Source organism: Bidens hawaiensis, unplaced genomic scaffold, assembly GCF_021521415.1.
Source record: "Bidens hawaiensis isolate Kalapana, Puna unplaced genomic scaffold, B.hawaiensis_p1.1 tig00013426_1, whole genome shotgun sequence".
Lineage (NCBI taxonomy): Eukaryota > Viridiplantae > Streptophyta > Magnoliopsida > Asterales > Asteraceae > Bidens > Bidens hawaiensis.
The window spans coordinates 52,999-69,802 of NW_027492138.1; the positions used below are offsets into that span (position 1 = coordinate 52,999).

General features: G+C 36.7%; 1 protein-coding gene and 1 pseudogene across 1 annotated transcript; one reads left to right on the forward strand and one right to left on the reverse strand.

The window, feature by feature from the left end:
• The first annotated feature begins 3,376 nt into the window (after positions 1-3,376).
• Positions 3,377-10,706, forward strand: LOC143544030 (UDP-glycosyltransferase 76H1 pseudogene; annotated as a pseudogene).
• Positions 10,707-11,614: 908 nt separating this feature from the next.
• LOC143544076 (UDP-glycosyltransferase 76H1-like) lies at positions 11,615-13,748 on the reverse strand. Its single transcript, XM_077036236.1, has 2 exons — positions 13,222-13,748; positions 11,615-12,522 (listed from the first exon to the last, which is right to left on the reverse strand). Exons 1-2 carry the CDS (start codon positions 13,715-13,717, stop codon positions 11,657-11,659), a joined length of 1,362 nt encoding a protein of 453 aa, XP_076892351.1. The 5' UTR covers positions 13,718-13,748; the 3' UTR covers positions 11,615-11,656.
• Between the last annotated feature and the right edge of the window lie 3,056 nt (positions 13,749-16,804).

Genomic DNA, 16,804 nt, shown 5'->3' on the forward strand with positions numbered 1-16,804 from the left:
CAAATATTTTATTCGTGTTCCGCCATTTAAAATGGCAGATGTCAACTTTGGTGATCCGCCAATTTGACTGACAGGTCACAATTTTCAAAGTAGGATACCCCTATATGTAAAAGTGAGTTTTAGTGGACATCCGCCATTTGAAATGAAAGATGTCATCTTGACATCCGCCATTTCAAATGGCGAATGTGAATAGTAACATCTGACTGATTTGACCACACCCGCTTTTTCTTTATATTATTAATTTACTTATTTGTTTTAATATATTAACGTTTTTTTAAATAAAGTGTGTATTATTAAGGTTTAAAAAAAACGTTTTTTTCTTTTTATTATTTAGTGATTTCTAAATATCAATATTTAACAAAATACAAAAATTAATATTAAAAACTTTTTCTTTTGTTTAATATTTAATATTTAATACAAAAAACGCTTTTTCTTTTTAAATAAACAAATCTATTAAAAAACTTTTTCTATTTTGTTTAATAGAAAATACAAAATTTAATATTTAACAAAAAAATGCTTTTTCTTTTTAAATAAACAAATCTATGAAGGGTATCACAAACTTGCAGCAAGAATGTAACCACAGAACCGAAAGAAAAATAAGATGAAGAAGAAAAGATCATAGCTTAATATTAAATTTTATATTTTGTTAAATATTGATATTTAGAATTTACTAAATAATAAAATAAAAAATGCTTTTTCTTTTTTCTTAAACCTTAATAATACACACTTTATTTAAAAAAAAGCGTTAATATATTAAAACAAATAAGTAAATTAATAATATAAAGAAAAAGGGGGTGTGGTCAAATCAGTCAGATGTCACTATTTATAATCTGCCACTTGAAATGACGGATGTCAAGATGACATATTCCATTTCAAATGACGGATGTCCACTAAAATTCACTTTTACATATAGGGGTATCCTACTTTGGAAATTGTGACCTGCCAGTCAAACTGGAGGATCACCAAAGTTGACATCCGCCATTTCAAATGGCGGAACACGAATAAAATATTTGTGATCCGCCATTGGAAATGACGGATCTCCTGGTTGTTGTCCACATCACCAGACAAGATCTGACAGATCCCATGTTTTGTCTGAGATCCGTCATTTCAAATGGTGGATCTCCTACTTTACTAATACATGCTTTCTCTCTCCTATAAACCATTTCACCTATTTGTTTTTTCCTATTTTGAAAAATTTTTCTATGTAAGCGTCACCTTAGATAAAGAAATGCTCCTGGCTAAAAGGGCTTTCAAATGTTACATTAAAAAATATTAACATACGATGAAATATGTTTGTTAGGTGAGATGGAGATAAATGATTGTTTATATATTAACTATTATTTATACAAAAAAAAGGCAAACGCCCTGAAGAGGTAGGTCCCAGCAGAGCCCAGTTGGACCCGCAAGACTCACCTTGAATAGGGACGTCTGCGCAAGGACCAACTGCTTCCGCAGGACCCACCATGCCCAGAGAAGACCTTACGCGCAGTACGCCAGCTGTTCCCGCAGGGAAAGCCTCCCAATGGTGAAGTACCCCGCTTGTTCCCGCAGCTGCGGATACAAGCCATCAGAGAAGGCTACCCGCACTAATAGCAAGGCTACACGCACAAGGCACTAACTCTTGATACTTCAGTAATGTCACCTGAAGGAATGAACAAGGCGGGAATACTCCCGCCCAAATGAGCCAGTCCGTATGCTTCTAGAAGATCTTTTGTACTATACCTGCCAAGGTATGGGCAAAATAGACGATCTGACCAAAACAGCCCATGAACCAATCACAGGGTGACAGCTCACCGACAACAGTACGAGGAGGAGCACCCTCTAGTACTGTTTGTCACTATTAGCCGCTGCCTACTCACCAACCCTCACGGTGGGACGTGCGTAGCCTACAGTTGGTGGAACAGTGCATAGCCGGCAGTAAAGGAACAGTATACAGCCGGCCTTGTCACTATCGGCCGCAGCCTATCCACCAACCAGCATGGCTTGTGTGTAGCCTACTGTTGGTAGAACAGGAATACTATTCAGCCGGCTGTACCTTCTTGGAAACCTACCTTCGGCTATAAATACTCCAACACCTTGGAATGGTAAGGACATTATCTGATATCTCATTATCTTATCTTCTCTAGCAATCTCTTAATATACACTTATATTCAGAGCAATCTAGTCTGATTCTCACACCGGAGGGTGGTCACAAGGAGGAACCCCCCCTTCTCAGTGACGAGCTTACGGTGTCTGTTTTGCAGGTCATCAGAAGAATAACCATCTTTGCCGGACCTAACCCTCGTGGGAAACATCTATTTAACCCCCAGATTATCCGTAGTCTGCCGGGGTCGATTAGTGTTTCTTCACGCCCTTTAACACCCATGAGGATCTTCGCAATGATGTCGGCAAACGGCCTCTAAAACCAAGTGTGTAATGGCGTTTAGGGCGTTCTTGGAGACGTGGCAAGGGTATAACGCCTCTTTTAGAGAGCCATAACATTTACCCCACACTGTTTTACATATGTAACAGTTAAGTTTGGTTGGGATTTATCCATTGCAATACATCGAAAAAAAGTTTTTAAGCTTATTTCTATTCATGAGGTATCGAGAGAATCATCTCTATTACCGGTTGACTAACCAGATAATCTTTGAGAGAGAATGATTAAGAACTAGTGTATGAAAATATACTACTCGTTAAACCTAGCTAACATTCCGAAATCTAAAAATTAAAAAGTCGCGACTTGGCCTTCGGGATGGAATCTTGTTCGGAGAGGCTTTGGCACGTATCGACGAGGGGGGGGGGGGTGTTCACCAGTCTCGCTTCATACCGCTTGGCTCCCAACTATCTCTCATGCATGATCATAAAAACCGTTTTGTAGTAGCAAATTTAATCTGTCATTTCCGATAGTTGTAGGTGACATGAATTATACAAATAAAAAGCCCACCGAACGAGACGCAACTACTAAAAGAAAGTTTGGTCGATCACAAGGTCGAAAAGGAACCCTCTTGACCCCTTATAAATCCGTTGACGCGTCGTCGGTACTTATTTTCTTGAGTGAATTTGAGCATATCATCAATCATGCGAAAGTATACCCATTAATCTATAAGTTAACATTTTAAACATGAGACTTGTATTATAATAGAGCAATATCAAAACAAATGTCAATTGTGTCACCACACCAAGCCACCAACTATCCAATATTCAACTTCTCTTGAGTATATCATCAATAATGTCAACATATTAATCAACACATTAACATTTTAATATCTTCCCATTTTAATACCTTCTTGAGAAACACGAGACTTGTATTAAAATTAAATAGATAAAAATCAAAAGAAATGTCAAAGAAAGTGGTACCACACCAACTCACCAACTATCCAATATTCAATATTCAATATTAAAAATTTAACTCCCATAACATTATAAATATTTGCAAGAGTACCATATAAAGTTGCCATTTTCTAATAAGAACAAAAACATTATCTTACGTTTGATACAAACAACGATGTCCGAGAACCGCTGTACACGATGGCGAATGGTGATGGTAGCAAGCCCGTTCCAAGGCCACATGACGCCCATGCTCCAACTCGGAACCTACCTTCATTCCAAAGGGTTCTCAATAACCATTGCTCACCCGGAGTTCAATTCACCGGACTCTTCCAATCATTCTGATTTCATATTCCTCCCTTTGCCCGACAACTTAGCAGGCCCGGGCAGCTTTACCAGCTTCCTCGGGTTCTTGCAAGCTCTGAACAAAAACTGCAAACCGCATCTAAGGGAACATCTTCTTCAGATCATGAAAGAGGAATCAGTGGTTATAATATATGATATCCTCATGGTGTATGGAGGATCATTGGCCGTTGATCTCGGTCTACCGTCCATCATCATGAACAGCAGCAGTGCGGCTTTCTTTCCTGCGTATAAAATCATCCCTCAGCTTCACCAAGAAGGCCGATTTCCGGTGCATGGTAATATTTCTATCCCAAAATGCACATATACAAACACTTTAAATACTCATGGCTATGTGATCATTAATCATTTATTTATGAACCATGATTTAAGAATCATACCGGTTATTGCTTATATTTTATAAAAGGTTTAAATTCCAATTACTCTGTTAATCAGAAGTTCAAAGAACGTTAATTATATTGAAAATGAATAAATATATTGAAAACAAGCTTAGCTGAGCCCGTGATTCATTGAGCGAGCCCTAATTAACGCGTTTCGAGATATATATATCTATAACTTGAGTTTAACTTGTGGAGAATTTTACAAGCTCAGTGTGAGCCCGGGTTCATGCATGGTTCTTATACTTTTATTAAATTTTATTATTTATATATTAATTTATAAAAGTATATAATTATATGATTTTAAATAAAACTGATTATTTTTAATATAAATAATTGGCTTAATTATGCTCATAATATAATCTTGCTATATAGAGCTCGCGCTAGAGCACGTTTATTTAATAAACAATGTCGTTTTGAGCTCAAGTTGAGGCACGTTTAAAACTAAAATTCGACGAGCATTATTTTACGCCATAACTACTAAGATGTTTTGTTATTTAGTCTGAATTTTTAGCTCAATCTATCAAATTATATTGACATTTAGATTTAACCTCATAATTTGAATATATAAGACAAATATGAAATTTTGATGTGTTTCATTATGCATGCATTCATCCCACTGCAACCTCTAACAGCCCATTTGAACTTTTATTGAAGATTCTTTACTGGATGAAATAGTACCGGAGCTCAAACCCTTCAGATACAAAGATCTACCCTTTATTGACCTCCCGACACAAGACGCGATTGAATCAGCCAAAATGATCACCCCCGACACACCACCCTCCGCCTTCATTTGGAACACCCTTGAATTTCTTGAACCATCGGCGCTGACCCAAGTCCGCCAACAATACCAAGTTCCCACTTTTACCATCGGCCCTTTGCACAAAACATCCCCAACCCGCTCCACTAGCTTTCTAGAAGAAGACACTAGTTGCATCACATGGCTAGATAAACAAAACCCAAATCAGTGATTTATGTGAGCTTCGGTAGCGTAGTTAATATGGATGAAAAGGTTGCAACTGAGATGGCACGGGGTCTAGTCAACAGTAACCAACCGTTTCTATGGGTGGTTAGACCAGGTTCGGTTCAAGGGTTCGAATGGATCGAGTTTTTGGAAGAGGATTTGGTGGCTGAGATGAAGGTAAGAGGCTTGATAGTGAAATGGGCACCTCAGAAGGAGGTTTTGGCGCATAATGCGGTTGGAGGATTTTGGAGCCATTGTGGTTGGAACTCGACTTTGGAGAGTGTTTCTGAAGGGGTTCCAATGTTGTGTCAACCGTTTAGTGTAGACCAGTTGATGAATGCTAGGTATTTAAGTTATGTGTGGAAGATCGGTATGTAAAACTTGGAGCAACACCAACTTGAAGGACCCGAATGATTAATACTGAAAGTATAAGGGTGGTACGGAAGATCTCAAAGGGCGGTTTGGTGGAGATCCAAAGTTGAGGGACCAAGTTAAATAACTTGGTGTCATAATTATCTTTTACTTATTATTAAATAAATTAGAGGTTTAGTTTAATTGTGATTCCTAGTTTGAGTAGGATTAGAATTGTGAGAGTTATATAAACTCATCATTAGTTTTCTTTTGGTAGAGTAGAGAAACGTAGAGAGAGTATAAAGTATTTGTTCTTGTTTCTTATTAATGAAAAGAGTCGCATAAACGTTTTATGCAAAATCGTGTTTGGTGTTCTTGATTCACTTGCTCTAAGGTTTAATAAGTGGTATCAGAGCCTAACGATCCATGCTCGTGTTTTCGATCGGTAGTAAGTCTTGATTGAAGTAGTGCTTCCAATCAAAGACATAGGAGGCAGTTAAAGTTCCGGTAGAAGGTGTTAAAGTAAGAGAAAGAATTCGGAAGTTTCAAAAAACCAGTCCGTCAGGTTGTTTGTTCGAACGAGCAGGATTATTGTTGGTGAAAAATAGTGCCACCGTCGCCACAAAGTCCATAAAGTTCAAAAGTCAATTCTTGAAGGAGTACAAGTCGGTGGGATTAGAGTTGAAACACCCCAACCCGGAATGGGCTGACGTGTCACTATTACAGATATCATAACAAAATTCGAATAAGCCTAAGTCAATTTATATTTACTCAAATAATCGAAAATGAATACTCTTTAAAAACTTGAACTTAATTATTCTCTCTCATCACTAATTTCCCCGAGTCCCGGATTACCTGTAAACAAAATAAAAAAAAAACAAAATAAGAAAATACGGATGAGCCAAAAATTGCCCAGTAACGGAAAGAACAATAGTATAGGTAAGGACAGACGTAAGAAAATAATTATACGAACTTCAATTCAAACTCGAAACCAACCTTTTTACCAAAACATATACATAATAAAATTCGGAGGTATGATCCGACACTTGGCCAGAACATAATCAAACGCATACGGATGCATATAAGAAACATATCATAACATATACACACATCAAACCACGTGACTACACATAAAAGAAAGAACTCAAAGTCACGTGAAACGGAAACACCCACGAGCCAAAACAGAACAGACTGGTACACAGCTAGCTAGTCCATGCACCTATGAGAATATGAGCGTGGCGTACACCCATTATTCCATCTCCACACAACAAACGCAAACTCAGAGCTAAGATCGATCTATACGCCTCTAGGGGCCAAAGTGCTACGAAAGCACAAGCTAGAGACGCCGTGAACTTTAATTACGCACTGTCACGATAAGTGCATGCCGTTGACGCCCATACGACATTTCAGACATGCTCGGGTGACAGAGTACAAAAGCTAAAAGCACATAACTAAATATATTTAAAACCGGAACATGCAATAAAGAGTACAAATAAATAATCTATTGCATGCTATATATTATAATATAATAATATAACTGAACTCAAAATATAACTGACGGTAACGAAAATCCGTACTACGAAGCAACAGAATAGAGTCAATACTAAGATTAAACGGAAACAGAAACCGTACTTTAATAGTCGATGAGCAAGCAAGTAAAGTCGAGTCACGTTAAGTTGTACTAACTCCTACATTTTATTTATTTTCACATTAGAATGTTAGCAAACTTTAGTTTTTAGGTTCTCTTGTTTGTTGGCTCGTTCATTTTGATATTCCGGAGATCGAACATTGTGGATTCTTATATTAAATTGTCTCATGTTCTTAGAAAAACAATGGACTAGTAGAACACTTTAATAATCCCGACTGTAAGATATTTTAGTCCTAACGTCATAATATATTAATTAATTTTCAGCCAACTAGAAACATTAAAACTCATTTGATAAATAGTCAGTAGGTTTAAAACGTTTTAGTTAACTATTATGCTTTATAAAATAATTTGAGTGTGCACCAATTTACCATATTAAATGTTACATATTAATTGACTTTGAGCTGGCAAAAACCATCGGTAAGTTTATTTCTATCCAACAAAATCGATCTTCAATTTACAACTTGGTCGCCGGAACACATCGAAATTCAAGAACCATATTAACCCAGATTATTTAAGCAACAACTGATTAACAAAGAGCAGACTATTACCTCTGTAGACGAACGTAACTGAACGTATCAAAGAGCGAGAGCGACGAGAGAATACGGATGCGTGACGGTGTCTGAATAGCGGAACGCAACGTCGATTGGTGAGCAATGGTGACGGTACGCAGCGTCCGTAGAGGCGGCAGGAGATGGTGGCCGGAATATGCAGTGGCGGTTTAATGCGGTGAACAAAGAGGCGGGTTTAAGTGGTCTGATGAAGTGGTCTCCCGGTAGTGGCTCAACAGGTCCGACGAAGGGTCGAGGCAGCGGCAGTAATGCTCGTGATTTGTAAAGTGGTGGTGGTGCGATGCGATGGTAAAGCAAGGAGCACAATGGGGTTTTAAAGGCTCCCATGACTGGATGTGGAAAAGTTTGTTGTGTTACCAATTCTCCACGTTTTGTTGGCATGCATGGATAAGAATTGAGGTTCAAATTAATATCTATCCATTGAACTTTTAATTTAGTCTATGATTCCTTTATTTGTATCATAATTCAACGTAAATGTTAAGTAATTAAATATATATATATATATATATATATATATTAATAATCTTATGATAAGATTTTTATTAATCTAAAACTAGCACTATTATGATCATTGTAAGTTGTTATCTCAAATGGAGTTCGGGTTATTATAAGAGTGCATCCAAAAGTTCAAAAAGGAGAATTCGACACATTCTTATTGATTGGGAATTGTGATGAGAAGAAAGTCAACACACATTATTTGTGTTCTGTGTTCACGTGAATTAAACTACATAACCAACACAGATTGTGGTGCACATAATTAGAGGTAAGAGATCACCAAAATATAGGGATAATAATAGAGTTTATTTTTTGTTTCTTGTGGGAGTTTAAAGTAGCCAGTAACTTTTTGCTACAAATCCGCTAAATATTTTAAAGTCCGATTAGAGTAAGTTTCTAGTCGTAACCAGAGTTGTACCCAGATCAGTGAATACGAAACAATGGCAGAGTTACAGATGGTAGGAGAAATCAAGAAACTTAACCAGAGCAACTATAACAATGGTCGACGTGCATCAAATCGTATCTTCAAGGTCAAGATCTTTGGCAGGTAACGAACGGTACCGAGACGAGACAACCTGCAAACGATATTAACGGTAGTATCGGAAAGTGGCAGGTGAAAGCAGGCCGTGCGATGTTTATCATCAAGACAACGGTGGATGATGATGTTCTTGATCATATTCAAGAACTCGAATACCCAAAGCAAGCGTGTGATACACTGGAGACCTTATTTACGAAGAAGAACGATGCTCGATTGCAACTAGTCGAAGGTGAGTTGATGACGGTTTCCCAAGGGGATCTTCCAATCGCACGATATTTTCGTAAGGTGAAGAACTTATGTCGCGAGATTGGAGAACTCGATCCACAGTCTCGGGTTAGCGATGCTCGTATGAAGTGGATACTCATCCACGGTTTAAGGCTGGAGTATCGTAGTTTTGTTACCGCTATTCAAGGGTGGGCGACCCAACCGAGTATAACCGAGTTCGAGAATATTCTTGCCGGACAAGAAGCCTTGGCAAAACAGTTAGCTGGTGTGTCGATTAAAACCGAGAGCGAAGCCTTGTATGTCGGAAGAAAGGAGAAGCATCGGTTTAGTAAATATCATAACCGTAATTGTGAGAAAGGCAAGGGTAAATATTGGGAGAATGAGAAACGTGACCGACCCAAAAAGAGAGAATGGAACCGGAAGAGCCGGGTTGCCAACTCTGAAGAAGATTCATCGGATGAAGAGAACCGAGACAAGGAATCAAGGTACCAACCAAAGCAGTTTCCGTTTAGGTGCCATAACTGTGGACAAAATGGGCATATGGCAAGGTACTGTCGAGAGCCTAGGGAGGAAGGTAATGCAGCTTTGGTTAAAGAAGAAGAAGAACCGTGGGATGTGGAGGCTAATATGGCCGAGGTTCAAGGAAAATACACAGTTGACACCGAATTCAAACCGAACCTGGTAGATGAATGGTTTGAAGAAGGCTCATGTTGGTGGACAAGCCAAGAAGTAATGCCAGAGTCGCAGTTAAAGGTAGCCTTGGAATCATCTAATGTTATTTTGAATATAGATGATGAGGAAATCGTGGTTGAAGAAGAAATTACGGTTGATCAAGACGTAACCGTGACTGGAACCGAACAAGACGAGAGAGAAACCGTGTTGGAAGAAGTGCACGAGGAGGTAGCTCCGTCTCATGTTACGGGATGCCATGGTGGAATAGAAAACGTTGAAGATCAACAAACCAACAAAGTTGACGTTGGAGTTTGCGTGAGGTTCATGCAAAGTTCGGGTTATCCGAGTGAACGAACGAAAGAAGGAGTTGAGTTGAGTGAGGATGGAAGAATTGCTTTGAGTACCATGATAGTTGGTCATGAAGTTAAGAAAGCAAAAGTTGTTTCCCATCTGAAAACGGGTGATGCAGTTCTAAATAGTGGTAATCTCGAAACTAGCTTATTTGTCAACATGAAAAAGAATCCCGCAGGGAGTGTTATAAAGTCGAATCCAAGAATCAAGCTCAAGGAGGTGAGAGCGTTACAAGGTGTGAAGGATCTTGGAGGAACAATGGAAGTTGGTATTGAGAGGGAGTGTAAAACTTGGAGCAACACCAACTTGAAGGACCCGAATGATTAAATACTGAAAGTATAAGGGCGATACGGAAGATCTCAAGGGGCGGTTTGGTGGAGATCCAAAGTTGAGGGACCAAGTTGAATAACTTGGTGTCATAATTATCTTTTACTTATTATTAAATAAATTAGAGGTTTAGTTTAATTGTGATTCCTAGTTTGAGTAGGATTAGAATTGTGGGAGTTATATAAACCCATCATTAGTTTTCTTTTGGTAGAGTAGAGAAACGTAGAGAGAGTAGAAAGTATTTGTTCTTATTTCTTATTAATGAAAAAAGTCGCATAAACGTTTTATGCAAAATCGTGTTTGGTGTTCTTGATTTACTTGTTCTAAGGTTCAACATGGTATTGAAATTATTGTAGAGAAAACAGAAATTAAAGATGCAATAAAAAGACTTTTGGAGGATAAAGAAATGAAGTAGAGAGCTATAGAGGTTCAAGAGAATGTTAAACATGCATTAAACCATGGTGGTTCTTCACACAATGCATTGAAGGAATTGGAAGAGTTTATTTTGTCATTATAAATTTGTAATTTGTAACAAGCATTTTTATTCGTCTTTTTAAGTTCGAAAAGTATACCCACTTAATTGGACATTTCATGAAACACAGTGTGGACAATAATACAATATGATAATAATATGTGAAGAAGATTTATTAATACTTTTAATGGGAAATTTCATTAGACTTGACATCAGCTTCATCACATTCTTCTTTAGGCAAAATAACTATGAGCAGAGTCCCATTTTATTAACAGGGGTGTCAATTGTGTTGGTTTTCTGGCTGATAGGTTGCTCGTCGACCGGTTGAAATGCGTAACCCGAACCCAACCCATATCATTATTCGTGTCAAAGATTTCAACCCTAACGACCCGTACACACATAAATTCAGGTCAACCCAAAAACAACTAATTCATAAAAAACTTAGAAAGATTTTTGAAAATAAATTGATATAATTTAGAGTCGAGAGAGCAAATGAATAACATAAAAAAAATCCTAAAAATCTTAAAATTGGATCGGAAATTGCAAATGTATATTCACATAAATGGAAAAACTAAAACAAAAAGCAAAATTACGAAACAAAAATATAATTATAAAAGTTCTTTTTAACCCGTTTTTATATGGGTCAACTTGAACCCGGCCCGCTTTTTAAACGGGACGTGTTAGTCAAACACAAACCGACATTTTTTTAAACAGATTTTGTTAGTCAACCTAAAATCTTTTTTTTTTCCGTGCCGGGTTCGAGTCATGACAACAGCTGCCGCCATTTTTGTACAATGAATCACAAAGTGGGCCTGCTACTATGGCAGTTTCTACTCCAGACCCATTTTATGCAATTGAATTACAATGATAAATTCTAGTCCAGGCCAATTAATAATGAATACAGGGCATGCGATATATAAAAACGCCTGTTATTGTGTATCACCATCCCCACAACTACTATCATATACACAAATGACAAACTTATAATCACAATTTTACAATGACAAAATGAAAGCTACCAACTCCTTCAACGAGTTATGCGACGAACCACCATCTCCAATTGCGAGTTTAACCTTTTCTTGAATCTCAATCGCTCTACGCCTCATTTCTTCCCCTTCTTCACCCGCCAAAACCCTTTTAACCGCACCCGCAATCTCCCCTCTCTCCACAACAACCTCAAACCCCATTATCCACACATCACACACATACCGAGCATTCAACAACTGGTCCACATCAAACGGTTGACACAACATTGGCACCCCTTCAGACAAACCTTCCATAGTCGAGTTCCACCCACAATGACTCCAAAACCCCCCAACCGCTTTATGTCCCAAAACCGACTTTTGTGGGGCCCACTTCACAATCAAACCTTTATCTTTAATTTCGTCCACCAAACCTTCTGGCAAAAACTCGGTCCACTCAAACCCACGAACCAAACCCGGTCGAACCACCCATAGGAATGGATGGTTACTATTAACTAGCCCCCATGCTAATTCACATGCTACATTTTCATCCAAGTTAGCTAAGCTTCCTAAGCTCACATAAATAACTGACTTGGGTGGTTGTGTATCTAGCCATGTGATGCAACTTGTGTCCTCTTCAAGAAAGCTTGTCGAGCCAATTGTGACTGTTTTGTGAAGTGGGCCGATCGTGAAAACTGGAACTTGGTGGCTGTTGCGGATTTGGGTTAGTACTGATTGTTCAAGAAACTCGACGGTGTTCCAAATAAACGCGGAAGGGTGTGTCTTGGGGCTGGTCAAGGTGATCAATTCAAGTGTTTTATCAATTGGCCGGGTACGAAAAGGTAGATCCTTGTAACGAAATGGATGCAGTTCTGGAATGATTTCCTCTAGTAAAGAGTCTTGGAAACATATTTATAACAATTTGTTAGTAATCACTTATATGAATTCCTGTAAATATGTGTTTGTAGACACAAACTAATATATCATGTGACCACTCATGAGCTACTCAAGATCGGCTTGTTAAAAACTTGAGTTTTGTCGAGCTTAAACAAGCTCAAATATAAGAGTAAGCTTGTTTAATAAACAAGCATGAACTACAACATCACTTATTGAGTTTCATTTGATTTGTGAGTCTAAATGAGCCAATCTTCTTTATGACTTAATATAACATACTAAACTCATAATACTATAATAACAATTATTATGTATAAAATCATGTAAATTATAACTGGATAATATATGCTACATTATATTTAGAAGTTATAACTATATTATGTATAAAAATTAATTATAATTCTATGAAAAGTTGAAAACTAATTAATAAGCAAAAAAAAAAAACCGAGCCGAGTTTGAGTTTTAAAAGTAGAACTCAAAATTAACAAGTTGTGTGCAAGCTCAAGCGCTTGTAAGTTAAACGAGTTAAACTTGATCGGACTTGGCTCGTCTTGTTTATGCCCCCCTCTGATCTTAACCGATTTATTTTCGGTTAATTGATTTTATGATGATCGGTAACCAAAACCAAACCTTTCCTTTATAAATTATGACCAAACTAAAAAGCTAACCTTCGGTTCGGTTTTATCAGTTAATTAATTAATTACCTGATGGAGGAAATCGACCATCTTGATGAAGTTTAGGAATAATATTAAAAGCAGGAAAGAAAACCGCACTACTGCCACGTAAGACAATCTCTGGAACACCCAACTCACCGGCAACTTCACCGGCAAAGAACGTCAAGTTATCATGAACAATAACAAGTGATTCCTTATCACAACTCTTAACCACATATTCATACAAATAGGGTTTGCAGTTAACATTAATATTTGTAAAAAACTGAGTCAACCCGCCGGAGTTGTCGGTGCCGGATAAGTTTGCCGGCAAAGGTAGGAAGGTTAAATTTGGATGGTTAGAAGAATCCGGCGAGTTGACGTCAGCATGAGCTATGGTTATTGAGAAGCCTTGGGAGTGAAGGTAAGTAGCAAGTTGTAGCATGGGTGTTATGTGACCTTGTAACGGACTTGGTACTAATAATAGACGGCGGCTCCGGCCGCTGTGTTCCGACATGGTTGTTGTTTGTTTGGTTGCGTTACTGATCATGTGTGAGATGTTGTCTTGCTGAGAGAACAGACCACACACTAATTGTAAATTGTGATTTGACTACGTTTGGTACCAAAGTCCAAAATAGTGATCGGTAATGATAATGATAACTTAAATTTTCAATATATTGTTAGATTTTATTTTTATTTTTATTATTATTTTTTTACTATTAACAACCCGGCTATCCGAGGTAACCCAATGCGTCTGTGATCTCAGTCAGTTGTAGTTTAAGTCCACAATCTCATGTTTCAAACAGCCACCGCCCGAAGGCACGATAAAGTTGAGATCGGATTTGAAATTGAGACATTGCTTCTTCATCCAAAATCTTCACGTTCCTTCGATGTCAGTTGAACTAAAATGCATTGGCTAAAACAAATCAGTATTGTTAGATAAATAAATTAATTTAGGAAGGTAACGATACCATTAGATAACAGGTCTTTGGTATAATCAATATGATTAATTTTTTAGATTGATTAATTTACATAACTTTTAAAACTAGTGCTAACCTTAAATCATTTAGGAAGATAATGATAACGTAAGATAGCAAGCCTCTAGTATAAATCATTAAGTTTTAATATATGAGGATCAATATAAAATAATATTGATAATAATTAAAAATGAGTCATATTTATTATTTAGTAATGATAATAATAATTTCTGATCACATACTACGTGATCCTTTCTCTAACTTGTTGGTTATTTTAATGTTATCAAGTTGTATGGCTATTAGTTAACGTGATGTATTAGCACAAAAATAAAAATTCACAATTTGTATACAAGTTAGATGGTGTTAAAGTACACGTTGGCGGATGATTATTATGACTTCATTACTAAAGAACCTTCACATATCATGAGAGGATTCCAAGGCGCACCGCCCATTGGGGGTCCGGGTAGCCCCCTAGTACCACCTCTGAAACAAACAATCGTGACGTTTCACTCCAATCTTGATGTCAATTCGATACCTATATAAGAAATCAGCAAGTCTGATTTGACTATCAAATTTTATATTTCTAATTCCACATAAATATAGATTCTTTTGTTACTTGATAATTGTTCTTTTTGTCTGTTATTAATTCCGTGATACGTGACGAATACTTTAATCAAAAAATAAATTATTTGTAATTCGTATCACATACGAGGGACTATTTCATAGAATAGTAATTAACTTTTGAAAGTGTCTCAATTAGGTCACTGGTGTAATTGTTTGTTCTATTTAGATCACTAACTTTTGTTTTATGTTTCAATAATATATTTTTTACCTAGATAGAAGGTAATTTAAGTTTTCCTTTTTCAAATTAATAAAAAAATAACATAAATCAAAACAACTCATCGATTTATTTTGGGGTCCTTTCTTTCCCGTTATTCATCTTCATATATATAGCATAAACTTAAATTGACCATAGTCCCATACACACATCTAGTTAACTTTTCTTATTTTCTTTCTTTTTCTGCTTCTTAACAACAATCTAATCTAGTCCTAATGTAATAACCAAAACTACTACTAATACTAATAATAATAATAATAAATGAATTTTTGTCGTAAAAGTAATAGTTATGTTTAAAGTATATAATAATATTAAACATTATAAAGGAACTCATATTTCCTATGTGATATAAAGACAAAGTGAGCAAGTTAAACAAAATATAGAATACAATATTAAATTTCAAGTTAGGATAACTAGTGGAATAAGGTCTATCCAGTGAAGGTGTATCATCCATTCATATCTTTGCCTGGATCACTAAGAAAAAATAATAATAATAATAAAATAAAATATAAATAAATAAAAGTGATTATATAAATGCAACTCTCTCTAAACATGTGAACATCCTCATTATCACTCCGACAACAAATTCGGCAACGCTCAACATTTCAGACAAGCCAAAATGAACCCAAACACCAAACAGTTTCATCTCCACACTATAACCAAACACCCCACCACTTTTGAACCACCGTACAACATCACAACGAAACCGGCGTTAACGTCGAATTTTCTTTTTGTCGCCACTAATTGTTACGTAAGGTAACTCCACTATAAATATGATATATATCTACTTATCTCATCATGTTAGTAATGGTCGGTCACTTCGTTACTTTTAGAAAACTCTCTTAGAACTCAGAACAGTTTCCGGTCGACGTGCTCGTTTTCCGACGAAGTACCAGCTAGTTGTATATATATGTTGTTATTATTTTAATACTTAAACAAATGAAAGACAAGTTATACAGATTAGTAAGGAAACCACTACATACAATAATGATTCGAACCAAAGTATCTGTACTATCCATTTACTTGTATTTTCAAACCCATGAAATTTTGCTAGTAGACTCCATAATTTATATATTTACATTTTCAACTAAATTTGTGCATCATGAGTTGTACTTCTGGCTTAATAAGTGTATTCTGTACATCCTTGACTGTGACTGGACCAAAAATACCACTAACTTCTTTATTTGTTTTTACATAATTGCAATCAAAATATACACCGCTTGCTTTTTTCTCTATCATTTCATCACCGCTTGATTCTTCTCCTTTTACTGGAATTTCCGACGATTCCATCACCCATGTTGCCTGTGTTGTTGCCGGGTTCCATTACGAACCCTAGGCGACGGTAGCAACGGTGATTGTTTATGGTGGTGGCGGATTTGTTATGGTGTTCCGATCATCTGCTATGGTTGCGCCCTCCCGCACATTTGTCTTCTTGCAGTTTGTGTTCTTTTTATCTTTGATTGCTTTGCAATTCTTCTTATCTTGCAGGTTGTTGTGTTTAAACAATTTTCAAGCTCCATTCTGCCTATTTATAAATGATGGTAAGTTTGGATTGTTTTACTTCTCTCTTACTTATAGTCATTACTCATAAATGACACTAGCAGATTGTTTATCTTGCAATGGATTGATGGCTGGTATACTATCGTACATGTATCGGTAAGCTCTCAACTTTGTTTTTCTTATGTTGTAGTCAGTTTTAGAATTTTTCTCTGCTGATTGCATTTGCATTTCTAATGGATTGTTTTGTTGTCCAATCTTTTGAATTTCATACTTTCGTATGTTGTTTTATTTCTCATTTTGGTTTGTGTTTAGTTCAACTTCA